The 13079-nt window shown below is 36.2% G+C and overlaps 1 protein-coding gene across 1 annotated transcript; it reads right to left on the reverse strand.

Moving 5' to 3' along the window:
* Positions 1–219: 219 nt before the first annotated feature.
* LOC126589639 (1,4-alpha-glucan-branching enzyme 3, chloroplastic/amyloplastic) lies at positions 220–9184 on the reverse strand. The gene is made up of 21 exons (XM_050255000.1): positions 8806–9184; positions 8554–8625; positions 8161–8225; positions 7317–7994; positions 6682–6854; positions 6499–6588; positions 6231–6306; positions 5354–5461; positions 4678–4768; positions 4379–4480; positions 3800–3902; positions 3349–3486; positions 3152–3223; positions 2925–3029; positions 2574–2651; positions 2386–2496; positions 2007–2087; positions 1818–1922; positions 1446–1531; positions 1248–1302; positions 220–1052 (listed from the first exon to the last, which is right to left on the reverse strand). Exons 1-21 carry the CDS (start codon positions 9069–9071, stop codon positions 1020–1022), a joined length of 2688 nt encoding a protein of 895 aa, XP_050110957.1. The 5' UTR covers positions 9072–9184; the 3' UTR covers positions 220–1019.
* Positions 9185–13079: the final 3895 nt, after the last annotated feature.

Below are 13079 nucleotides of genomic sequence, written 5' to 3' on the forward strand. Positions count from 1 at the left end.
ATATTAATCATTAAACTAGTCAACTCAAACAATTAAGGAAAAATACTCAAATATTCCCTCTGTTTGCTCGTTTCGGGAGTTAATAGTGTTTGAAAGGAACTCACATGTCATCATGTGCTGACAGTGGCCTAGTTCGTCGACGTTGACCAGAATTTCCCAAATTTATTGTCACCGGCAGAATATTCCGTCGACATCAAAGGATATTCAGGAAAACCAAAATACCAAACACTATTTCATTAATTGCCTTTCTTCTTTTACAGGATACTATTTGTAGGAATCCTTCAATTCTAACTAATATGATTGTAAATCTATCACCACAAGATGATGTCATCTAACATCCTAACAAATTCATTCAATCCGACGGTTGAAAATGGATGTGTGAATAGCACCGCCATGTTCTTAAATGTTAACCTGTTAATTGTTATGTACTCCTCAAATTCTTGTTCTGAAATAAATACTTAGATTATGAAGGGGGAAAAAAAAGAAAAAGATTAAGTTACTTTCTATCATATGCTTCTCTCAAGTCTTAACTACCAAACTTCAACACACACCCTCCACCAGCCGCCTATCGGCATTTCCTCAGCTAGAATTGACGTCCAGCCTAATTTATATATGTTGCATGCTCTTCAAATTTACCCCTTGAGGAGGTAGGGTGAGAAATAGTTCAGCTTTAACCCTCTTCGCTGAATATCGTAATTCCCGTCATCCAGAAGTTCAGCTTGAACCCTCTTTGCTGGACACAATGCATTGCTTCCTCGAGTTTGCTTTTGGGAGAAATAAGATTAGCACCCTCGAATCTCCAAAAGAAAGAACCACGATAACGTAGAGGATATACCAATGCACAGCCTTTCTTCTTGAATGCTTAAACTTCTTGTTAAACTGTGAGATCTCCTCATCAATGTCACTCGTGAAGGTGGTGAACAGCCATATATACTTTAACGTGATGGCCGGTAGGTAGTAGGTGCTAGCTTTCGTTCTTCAAAGTCAGCTTGCAATTTGCTTTCTGAGTGCAATACTCTTTATATTCTCAAGATCCGGCTTAGTTTGTAAACCTGCACACAAGAAATTTAACCAAATAAATATGAACGTCGAAATGTAGTCTAGTTTAACAACTACTTAATACATCACAAATTGAAAAAGGGGTTCTTAAGAATAGTAGCGCCAACCCCTAGCCATCCAAAGCACGGAAAACTAACAGCCACAAAATAAAATACTAACAAAAACAACGTGCAGAAAAATTGATCAACCTGGGCAGTCCTACTAGGCAGAGGCACTTCTAAGCAGTTTCGGAGGCCATCGACTCTGCAAAGACCAAGCACAGTGGTGACAGAACAACATCAATCACTGAATCAAAGAAAGTAACCAAAACTGAACTAAAAAACACGCAATCACAAACGGGTAAAATAGAGAAGACAAGAAATATTGAAAAGGTAGTCAGTACTTACCTTCTGCTAATAGTTTTCCTAGAATATTGATCATCCTTTGTAAGTCCCTGACCTCCATACTTTATTTCATCCGTATTTAGCACGAGCTGTGGTCAGAAAAGTAACAGGTTCATTTACTTGAAGCTCTACAGTTAGACAAATACATATAATTGCTTGACTAATACATATAACTGCTTGACATACACAGAAACATATATAAAAGATATATACATATAAAATCTCCAATTTAAACTAGACTATATATCATCTCCAACAGACCCTGAATCCATGTATTCATGCCAGCACACATATAATAAAAGAACACAATGCAAATTACGAGTTAGAAACCATATCTCTGACTTAAACTACTCAAAGCTGTTTGATAAAACTTACTTGATACTCTCCAGCCTCTTCTACACCTATTCCGTATCCTTCATAAGAATCTGTTGGGTGAAAGTTGAATACAAATAGAAGGGTGCCTCTCATGTAAGCTATTACCTGTAAATAGCAAAGAAATATCATAATCAGTAGAAGGCATAAAATTCTTTCCAAATGCATTATTGAGTTTAGTTTCACCAGTACCATGGTATTGTCATTCACATGGTGAATGCTCGGTAAAACTCTCGCAAGTACTCTTTCAGTTTCATCCAACTTCATCAAGTCCTAGGAAAGAAGAAAGATAAAAATTACTTTGCTACCATGATCTCAAGGGATGTTTTAATCTCTCAAGAACAACGACCAATTAATACTTCGCAACTTCAAGTTGAATATGTTAATGGTAAAGCGAAGAGCGAAATTAGAGAAACTGCATTTATGGGGGACTTTTTAAGTTATTAGAAATCTATACTAAACAGCTTTCAGCACTATTAACAACAGTAGATATAACGGAGAGAGCCACAAGATCACAACATGTAAGCATGTCAGGGCAACAGGATGGCAACAAAAAGTTAATAGTTGATACCTTATCAAAGATAAACAAGTTCCGATGCAATCCTTCCTTGGCAAGAAGATCCCACCTACGGTTGGCAAGAGCAAACGAGAAATTGTTGCTTGACATGGGGAACTCAACACACTGAAACATGAGAAAGATCATTAGTCACGTCTCACGTGAAATAAACTTCTTGTACTTGCAGGAGCCAGTAACGTCACCTCTGGATGCCCAAATTCATTGCCCATGAAGTTGAGATAAGCACGGCCACTGATTGTCAAAGTAATCAACCTGATCATCTGGCTCAAGACCGAAATGTAAGTATAAATAAACAGACCAAACAGAAATATGAAATGAAAATAACAGCTTACAGAAGCAACACATTACATGTTGCAGTCATTGCAAGTGTTTCACTAAACTGCAACTGCAATTACATGCAGATACACATTATGCATATATCAGAAGCAATGCATGTGTGGGATCATGTATGTATATAAAGCAGTACATAAAACTCTGTACTTAGACTTTGATTATGACAAAGATGTATTTACACTAGCTGGTACGTAGCATACCTTGTGCAAGGAACAACCTCTGAGCAGTAATTTATCCATGTCTTGAGAACCATCCTTTATTTCACCAAATAATATCTCTGCAAATGACTGCCCTCCAGATATTGACTGATATGCAAGATTGTTATAATATGATTTAGCAAAAATCAAACACAAATAAATTAGAACAAGATACAGAATTTATGAGTAAGGTATGTCAATATAGTTTTTGACGAGCAAGAGATTAATACCTGGTTGTGATTTTCAGCATACACAAGCATTTTATCAGCATAGTTTCTGTTGCCCATTAATGTGCTGACAATCTACAGTGTGGGTTAACGTCATTTAGTTTTCACTTTGTGGGATGGAAAAACAATCAGTGAATTAACAAGAAACAGCACGATCCCACTCGATTCTAAGACAATGTGTCACAATTAAATGGTTCAACCTTACTCATGCTCCAATCATGGTCCGGAACATTCTCAAGGAAATTTGACCACGTCTCTGATACAGAAAGATTGACACAATAATCAAATCCCAACCCGCCTTGAGAGATGGGTTCACATAGCCCAGGATAGAAGGTTGCCTGGAAAATAATTAAAATATCACTCTTTAGAAGCCACAAAATACAGTGCATATCACTGAATAAATTCAATGAGAATATTATGTTTTTTGCTACCATTTTCAATGATGTTAATAAATCTGATCTACTCGAATACAAAGTTAGAATAGAATCAGTGGAGCTAACAACCCAATATGATCTGAACTCTTGAGCCCACTAGCAGCAACTATATGCTAATTTTCAAGAGCGTTCTATGAGAAAAATGTTATGTGAGTTTCTCTTCAAGGAGTTCTCATACTGTAAAGTGTAAACAACGATTTCAATATCAATTTCTTACATCTTCAGCAATTGTTATTATATTCGGATGGAGAACATGAAGTATCTCATTTGCCAAAATGAGGTATAGCAATGCGTCCTTGTCTACATATTGATTACAGTACCTGCCAAAGTATGAAGATTGAGTTCCAAGTTCATAGCTAGCATTCAATCATAAGAATAGTAGGAGGTTGAGTATGAAATAGCGTATTATGCTCACATAACACAAGAATTTATATTTACTAGTTATGTTTTGTAAAACTTCATTTATTCTGCTTAGTGAATGTAATTCAACCACCCATTTATTAACAGAAGCAGTTGAAATGTCTTCTTATATAAACCATAAAGCGCGCGCACACACACACACGTACGTACACATATATATACAATTATGATAATACAATACTGCACGCCAAATCCAGCTTGTTATAGGTTAGTCATGTAAATATTGTTGAAATTCACTAGCAACAGCATAAGGATATAAGCCATATCTTGGAAAGTTAAGATGCCTTTGTTTAAGGCCCAGAAAATTTGACAGTTCTTATATCAGTGTAAATAATAACACATTACGAAATTGTAGATGGTTCAATAAATGCCTTACTCCTCCAAGTCACCGGTAAAAGAAGCAAAACCATTGTGTGTGTACATCATTGATGAGAGTGAATGGAAATTAAAACCATCAATTTGGTACTCTGTGGCCCACCTGTAGAAAATTGCAATTATTGAGATACTATGCTCAAACCCAAAGAAAAACAGAAAAAAAAACTTCCCAAAACAAAAAGAATAGAGGATAATGTGGTATTAGAACACGGAACTAGGTGGTAAAATGATGATTGGTCCAAAGAAGCAACTCTACTAATGTTTTAAAACTTTGAACCATTCTATAAGCTTCACATTTACCAGTTCAAATTTGAGAGAAGAAAATGCAGGACATCCAGATCGCCATATTTAAACATTCTGGTACCCCAGTACTTGTGTTGTCCCCGTTTACCTGTAAAGAAAATAGTGTATCATGGAACAAGATACATGAAATGAGAACAAAGGCCAATGCTGTCAAAGAGAATAAGCTTTTGGGTGGGATATTCTTTAGTACTTAAACAATTACATAGCCCGGTTTTGGCTGGTTTCTCTCCATACCTCATATATCACCGCAAATCTAACCTCTTGGCTGTTAGAGCATTTGGAACCCGCTTCATTCAAGGTTTTCTTTTCGGCCTCATAATCAAAGCGGGAGGGTTATCTGCCTATTCTAACACTTCTTGGCCAATCAGTCTTTTAGGTTTGACAACTAGCTCCATAATTTATTACTTTAAAAAAACGTATGAATCCATCCCACATCTCAGGTATGGTCTCAAGACAAATGTCCATTGGCCCTTCAAACATTTAGGTTCTCTTCTCCCATAACAGTCAAAACCAACCCAATCAATATTGTGTTGGATTGGCAAGTAGTCCCGGTTAGTAATCATAATATATCTCTGGTTCAATGTAAATTGGGCACCGGATTTGACACGCTTACTCCTAGTGAGACCTATCATACTGTCAATTACAAGCACAAGTAGTATAAACAAACACATACCTGCGTGGAAGTAGCAGTCATTAGTTCCATCAAATAGTGACAATCCAACCATCTCATCTGCAGCTGAGTAGGAATGTACTATGTCTAAAAAAACCAGCAGTCCTAGTCCTGTAAATAAAGAAGGTAGGTTACAGTTTGTAAGCTTTAATTGTTAAATAAAAAATATGGTGGAAAAACATGTTGAAGAAACATGTTATTGACGCCAAAATAGTTAAGAAATAGCATTCCTTTTCATGAATATTATCAGTAAGAAGCATGCAATGAAAATACTTGTTATCTATTCCTACTCTGTCTAAAAAAACCAGCAGTCCTAGTCCTGTAAATAAAGAAGGTAGGTTACAGTTTGTAAGCTTTAATTGTTAAATAAAAAATATGGTGGAAAAACATGTTATTGACACCAAAATAGTCAAGAAATAGAATTCCTTTTCATGAACATTATCAGTAAGAAGCATGCAATGAAAATACTTGTTATCTACAGAGGCTAATGCCATTGACAGCCTATGGTGTCATTTTGTTCTACCAATGATTTTCTTTTCCTAAAAAGTTCAACAATAAAAGCGCTGATAGACAACTCTATGCTACACATGTCATTGATATAAATCCTTTGGAATTTACAAACAAGATGCAATCACCATACAAACCTACGCTGTTACCTTTACATTTTGTAATCCAAAATTTTAGAAGCCAAGCTCAATATGTCACATAATAACAAAATAATAATAATAATAATAATAATTATAGTAACGTTCAAGCAATTAAAATAGCTTTTGCATAAGCTGAACAAGCCAAGCAGGAATGACAACTAGTAAAGCGTACATAAATCTTGAAGGTTACAGGTTAATGAAATGAATGGAATTAAATGGATGATAGTGATAACCATGTGCTTCATCAACCAACCGCTTGAAATCATCAGGAGTTCCATATCGGCTGCTAACAGCATATAAATTCGTGACCTGAAATCCATAAAAGTGTTTGACCAGTTTGTTGAACAGCCATGTAAATCAAGGATCAAGATCAAAGGAATTTTTTGAACAAATGCCTCTTTTGGTTGACATCATAATGATATGGATGTAACCAACCCATTACAAGTCAGAAGTAATCAATGTCTAATCCGAGAACATAATGAGAAAGGATGGCTGACTCACTCTATAGCCAACAGTAAAATAATCTTTGTGCTCAATAACTCCCATCAGTTGGATCGTATTATACCCGGCCTCCTTTACATGAGGAAGGACCTGCAATAAACATAACGAGTGAAAATTGAGGAATCTGATTGCCCATAAAAGATATAGCAGATTCAAATTTAAAATGAAAATTGCAGGAGTTACCTTCTCTGTGAAATCATTGAAAGAAGTCATTTTTGGCTCTGATCCACTTATGCCAACATGGCATTCATAAATGCGCAAAGACTTTGGCACTTTTGGGCGTGAATTTTTCCATTTGAATGCATACTCTGGTGGTGGCTCCCAGTGTATTGCAAAAGCTTGCTCTCCTTCTGCCTCTGAAGGTAATCAAAAGAGTGCTTTGATAAGAAATCAATAAATTACAGGAAACATAACATTCCTATATCTCTTAAAATAATAAATAAATAATATGCCTGTACAAATTACGAAACAATGCAGATAATATAAAAAGGTTTATAAGATATCACCAAAAATATAATAACCTGTCATTGCTTATAAGAAACTCCTAAGGAAACCAAGAGGATGCTAGAGAGGTAGACAATGAGAGACAGACACACACATGAAATTTGTCCAGTTACAAGCAGGAAGAATAATCTACATAAGCCCCAATTGCGCAAAACATGGCGGTAAGTGGAAAATCTATTAACCTGAAGCCAATTCTAATCTGAAATCAAACCTCTTGTGAAAGTAAAATAGCCACTAATTCTACATAAGGATCTTCAACAAAAGCCTAGTGTTGGATGAACAAATTATGCTTAGCAAAAGAAAAGAAAATTTACCTGGTTGCACATAAGTAGCCCAAGCAGGTACTCGTTCCAATGGCCCACTAGGAGTGTTAAAATAGACCCTGTACTTGCTCCCATGAGGAATGCATGGACTGTACTTTTTCAACCATGCCTTCCTTCCTTTGCGTGTCTCAAACCAATATGCCAAGGGAGGCTTCTTTCCTCGAAATTTTTCTTGCGACACAGGATCAAGCACGACATTGAAAATGTCGTACTCTTTTCCATTGTCAATCACATCATAACAAGGTGCGTTACTAGGTATGTCATCTTTATGCTGTTCTTTCCAAGATTTATATCTAGTTTCTGCATCTGGTATTTCTTCAAGCTCCTCTAATGTTTGAGGACCATTAGGCCCAAAAATCTGCTCATACAACTTTGCTGGCATTTCAAAACGGTTCTTTATAAACCGGTCTTCTCCAGGTTCCCAATACTCATCATTTGCTTTCTTAAAGAGTTCCTCAATGGTAACACCACTGTCACCTTTATCATAGTCATCGATGTAGTTATACTGTTGAAAATAGAGCTCATCTGGTTTTTCTCCATCTCTCAACTTATCTTCAAGAATGATGAACCAGTATCCATAGTCATCGTGGCCAAAATGACCCTCTCTTGCACAGTTCTCAGTAGGGGACCACCCGTTGAAATCACCAACCAGTGCACAGTAGCGAGCACCTGTATTTGACAAGCTTATCATACACATATCATCTGGCAGATGGAAAGTCCAGACAACATTATAGTTCAGGCCACAGAAGCAAGTTTTTATCGTGGTACCGAACAATTGGTGACTAGCCATCAATTATAATTTACAAAAGAAAGAGTGTTTAGGCTTTTATTGAACCTGGAGCCCACTCCATATAGTCCTCTCTGTGTTCCGGGTGTCGATGCATACCCAATATCTCAAACCTAGAGGAAGAAAATGGCAATTACACCCTGAACCGTAAACCTCAACCACCAAAGGGTCAACCAAATGAATCTCTTTTTTGGTTTCAAATTCCATACATGATAAAATGAAGTTATAAGTTATAGTATCCTCAACTGTAAAACTCGAACATACTTGAATTAACCATCTAAGCGCATTTGAATGCAAATCCTCTTTAGTTAAAAGAATGAGGTTTCCATTAAAAAAATCAGACCGCTAAATTAAGAGGATGAAGTTTAACTTAATCAATGCAGGCATTGAAAAACAAGTAGAATTGAACTGAAGTGAATGGAAGTTAAGTTTGGAACAAACCCAGAAGCCAAATCCCGGAGATTGGCGTGACGATTGAAAATTTCATCAGTGAGGTCCTTCACAGATTTGTGTCTGCAAATTCAAACCAAAATTACAAGTAATTATTTAAAAACCCAATGGAATTAAAAATTCTAATTTTAGCTTACTGAAGTTCTTCCAAAGTTAAACCAAGCACAGATTATTAACAAGTTAACATCTCTACACTTCAAAACTTTCCCCATTGTTTTGGCCAATCAACTGATATGAACATACCTTTCACGGAGGAACTGAGCAAATTGCTTATGGGAAATGCCATGTTTGGTAAGGAAGCCAACTGGGTCGACCCCTTTCTCACCGTCAGCGACGCTTTTCTTCTTCTTCGGCGGTTTTTGTCGTCGCTTCGGCTGCTCTGTGGCTGAGCACGCTATCGGTGTTTTCCTGGGGAAGGTGATTCTTTGAGGTCTGTTTGGGAACATAAAATGGAGAAATGTGCCGTTTGGGTAGAGAGAAAACTTGGTTGAAAGCAATAGGGAAGTCATGGAGAGGAGTGCTGCTGCTGCACGGAGGGAGACGGGTTTTGGGATAAGGAGGTACTGTGAGTTTTGTCGTGGGGGAGGACAGAGGAGTGCTACGAAGAAAGAACTCGAGGAAGTATTTGAAAATTTTGAGTTCACGGGGCCGGCTAGATGGACCGGCTCATAAACAATCATTTTTTACGAAGGAATTTTTCATTATGACCGGAATAAGAGTGATATTTTTATATAAATGATGGAAAATTTTATTTTTTAAGTTATTAATTTTTTAACACCCATATATTACTATTTGTATAATAACATATAATATACCACCATATTTTCCTGCCGCATTGAAAAATCTCTCCATAGTGAAACCATCTCCAATAATTTATATGAGTCGGCCTCTATAAAATAATTGTGCATATTTCCGGACGATGCTTGCGAGCAAGAGATATCTACGGGTAGAGCTCGAGTGGAATGTTTCTCTCATAGTTGTAGTAGTAATCAGATTCGAGAATTTAATAAGTTTTAGCTTTTTGCACAATTATTTCAAGAGCAAGTTAGAGGCGTAGAAGGATGAGAAAAAAAATGATTAGATTCTTTAAACTACAAAATTGTATCTATTCATGGATGTGAAAGTTTGAATCATGTCTTACTTCAACATGAGAGATCATCTTTTCATGATTGCAACGGTTCGTAGGAGCGAATAAAAAAGTCATAGAATCCTCTTTGAGAAGTACTTCCATTCTTAATGTTTTAGGCATAAGCCTTTGAATAAAGATCATGGTGGAGGTTTATTTAGCTCTATCCTTACTATTAGACCAAGTCCAACGGTGGTGGATTAGGCCAGCACCCAGCACAAAAAACAGGTTGGGACCCTGTCCATTCACTCCAACCTACAAAACAGCCTGGCACCCAGCCCAAGCTGGTCTCTGGGCTAGCACAAAACAGGCTGACCAATAAGCTGGGCCATTTGCTGGCGTTGGCCACGTGGCCGATCCTGGGCTCTTGGATTTGAATATTTTTCAAATCCAACGGTCCAGATTAATTAACTACATTAAAATTAATTAAAAATATAAAAAAAATACAGATTTTTTTTAAAAAAAAATACGGTAAAATTTAAAAAAATTTATTATTTTTTTCTATAAATACCTAACCCTCATCTTCCACCTTACACCACATTTCAATATTTTCTACACCTTCTACCAAAGCTTTCATATACTTTTTGTGTGAAAAAAAATACCAAAAAGCTCATCCTTAATTTATTTGATGAGTTTATGTAATTTTATTTTTAGTGTGTTTTTTTTAAGTTTATTTGATGAGTATGTAATTTTATTTTAGTGTGTATTTTTTTTTAAGTTTATTTGAAATTTTATCCGAAATTGGTTAAAAATCTTATCCGAAATAAACTTAAAAAAAAAACACCAAATAAATGCGCTGGGTGCCAGCGCATTTTTTTAGGGATGGAGATGCCTTGGCCTATTACTGTTCACTCCAGTCTATTATTGTTCACTTGAGTGGATAAATGCGCTGGGTGCTGGCGCAAAGTCCTTAGGGGTGGACTTGCTCTTAGTGGCTTCAATGGTTTCACAGCTTTTTGTAGTCAAGTGGAGCTTTACAACTTGTACTCATATAAAGTAGTTTTTGTTTGAAACTTAGTGAAACCAAACTTGTTACAGTTTGACAATTCACAAATGGAGGGAGCAAGATTGTGATTGGTGCTATAGGAGACTTATAAGCAAGGACCAAGATTGTGATTGGTGGTGTAGGAGACTCATATAAAGTTAGAACATTCAATTTCGAAGACATGGTTTGCTTTAAACGGATTAATCATGGAGAACTTTAGTTCTCAACATGAGTGATACGTGTTAGGAAACTTCCAACAAGTAATAAAAGAAAATGGAAAGAAAGAGCTCGATCAAGATTGAGACGAAACTCGAGAGGGAGAGGGAGAGAACCTGGAGGAAAGAAGATTCAATCTCCATATTCTTAGGCCATTTCCAACCGAAATGACTAAATATAGCTCCGTCCAAAATTATAGCTCTGCAAAAGATTTCTTTTAAATGAACAGTGTCAAACCATACTCATATTCCATCTCTAACCGAAGGAGCTAAACATAGCCCCTCAATAATTTATTAGTTTTAAGTTTATATTTTAAATTTATTGGTTAATTAACTAAACTACCTATAGATGTTTTCAAATCTAATCGTAGAATTTGAATCAACCATTGCAATTGAGGAGCTGGGCTCCAAAAAAAGGGCTAAGACCATCTTCCATCAAATGGGGCTATTTTTTAGCCCCCTCAATAAGTAATTATTTTAAGTTTGTTCTTTAATTTTATTAGTTAATTGAATTAAACTGTCATATTAAAATAAGGTTTTTGGACATATTTCGAGTGCCACTTGTCGTTAAATGAATAAGGTTTCTGATTTCTTATTTTGATATAATCTCAATAATTTTTCAGATAGGTATATAGGATGTGAGAAATGGTGTAAAAATGGCTTAGGTATTTAGAGGGAAAAATTAGAATTTTTATTTATTTATTTTAAATTTTGTCTTATGAAAAAAAAGGTTACATGACGTCAGCTGGCAACATAGTTGGGCCCAACTGAACGTGCTGGCTGACTGGTTATGCTTGCCTAATCCGCTGGGCATATGGCTGAATTTTGGCCCGTTAGGTCCCCCAGGATTTTTGGCCCAAACCTCTATTGGAGATGAGTTTTGTGTTAAAACGGGCTATCATTTGGCTTATGGCCTTTTGGTCGGCCCGATTAGAGATGGCCTAAGAGGGGGCTACATTTGTCCAGCCTAATGCCCTTTTGGCCAAATAATGGTCTGGTGGGCTTTATAGAATATAGCCTAGCCATCAGTTAGAGATGAGTTTTTGGACAAATCAGATAATATTTTGGCTTTTGGACCTTTAGGCTGAGCACAAATCTCCGTAAGAATCAATTTTCCCATATCTTTATATGTATGAGTTTTAATCTTTCACCATGATTTCTAAATTTGTGTTCTTATATGTGAGTTTAAACTCTCAGCTCCATGTTTGCTGTCTTGTTTGGCCTGATAAGAGAATCGATTATGTTTTTCTTTGAAATGAATATAATTATGTATTCTGTATACCTGCATCTACAGATTTCCAAATTTATTGATTAAGTCTGATATCTTTTTAACTATTTTCCCTTGCTTAAGCTAGTCGGACAAGCTTATGAGTAAACTCATATATATGCCTATAGTCTCTGGTTCTTTTATGTAAGTTAGTGTATATACCTACTAATTGACATGTCAGAATTTGTATTTGTGTTTACTATGTATAAGTACCAAGATTGTTTTATCTTAAAATTATATTATACACACACAGACACACATGGTGCACTCATAGTCTGGTCCCTTTTTCACTCTACGTTGTATAATAAAGTTATCTCCAACTGAAGGAGGGCCAGATGGCTCGTTTTAGCCATCTGGCCCTCCAAAAAATTAATATTTTAATGAACAATACAGGGTCATATTTCTTACCATCTCCAACTGAGGACCAAAGGGCCATATGGCCATAAGGCCAAACATAGCCCTATCACAAAAAACCATCTCCAACTGAGGGCCAAAGTGCTATATGGCCAAACATAATTTATTATTTAAATTTAAAAACTAAAACTAAATTTTTTTTTAAAAAAAAACAACTTAAATTTAAAGTCCATAATCAACATCATCTTCATCATCTTCCATTATAGAAGTATAGTCGGAGGTAAACAACTGTTGCCGTGCCATAATTTCCCTCTTTTTTTTTATTTTTTATTTTTATCAAAATAGGCCTTACTCATTGGACTGTAATCTGAAGTGTTCCTTTACATATTCCTATCATCCATCTCTTCTTGTATTTGTTTGGCCCGTTCTTCATGCCTACAGTTCTTTTCTTTTGTGGCAAAGGCATTTTGCTCCGCCATTAATCGCAATGAGGCCACCACTTCCTGTTGAGCAACACAATCATCCTTTGCCTTGCCCTTTTCCTTCAACCTTCGGGCCTTGTTTCGTCCC

This window comes from Malus sylvestris, chromosome 11 (assembly GCF_916048215.2).
Source record: "Malus sylvestris chromosome 11, drMalSylv7.2, whole genome shotgun sequence".
NCBI classification, from domain to species: domain Eukaryota; kingdom Viridiplantae; phylum Streptophyta; class Magnoliopsida; order Rosales; family Rosaceae; genus Malus; species Malus sylvestris.

Excerpts from the sequence above, each read along its gene's own strand:
- LOC126589639 (XM_050255000.1), bottom strand. The coding sequence starts at position 9,071 with ATGACTTCCCTATTGCTTTCAACCAAGTTTTCTCTCTACCCAAACGGC. Across the intron at positions 5,462-6,230 it reads GTTGGTTGATGAAGCACATG|GACTAGGACTGCTGGTTTTT; the intron begins GTTATCACTATC and ends CTTTATTTACAG. Across the intron at positions 2,088-2,385 it reads ACTTGTTTATCTTTGATAAG|GACTTGATGAAGTTGGATGA; the intron begins GTATCAACTATT and ends CTTCTTTCCTAG.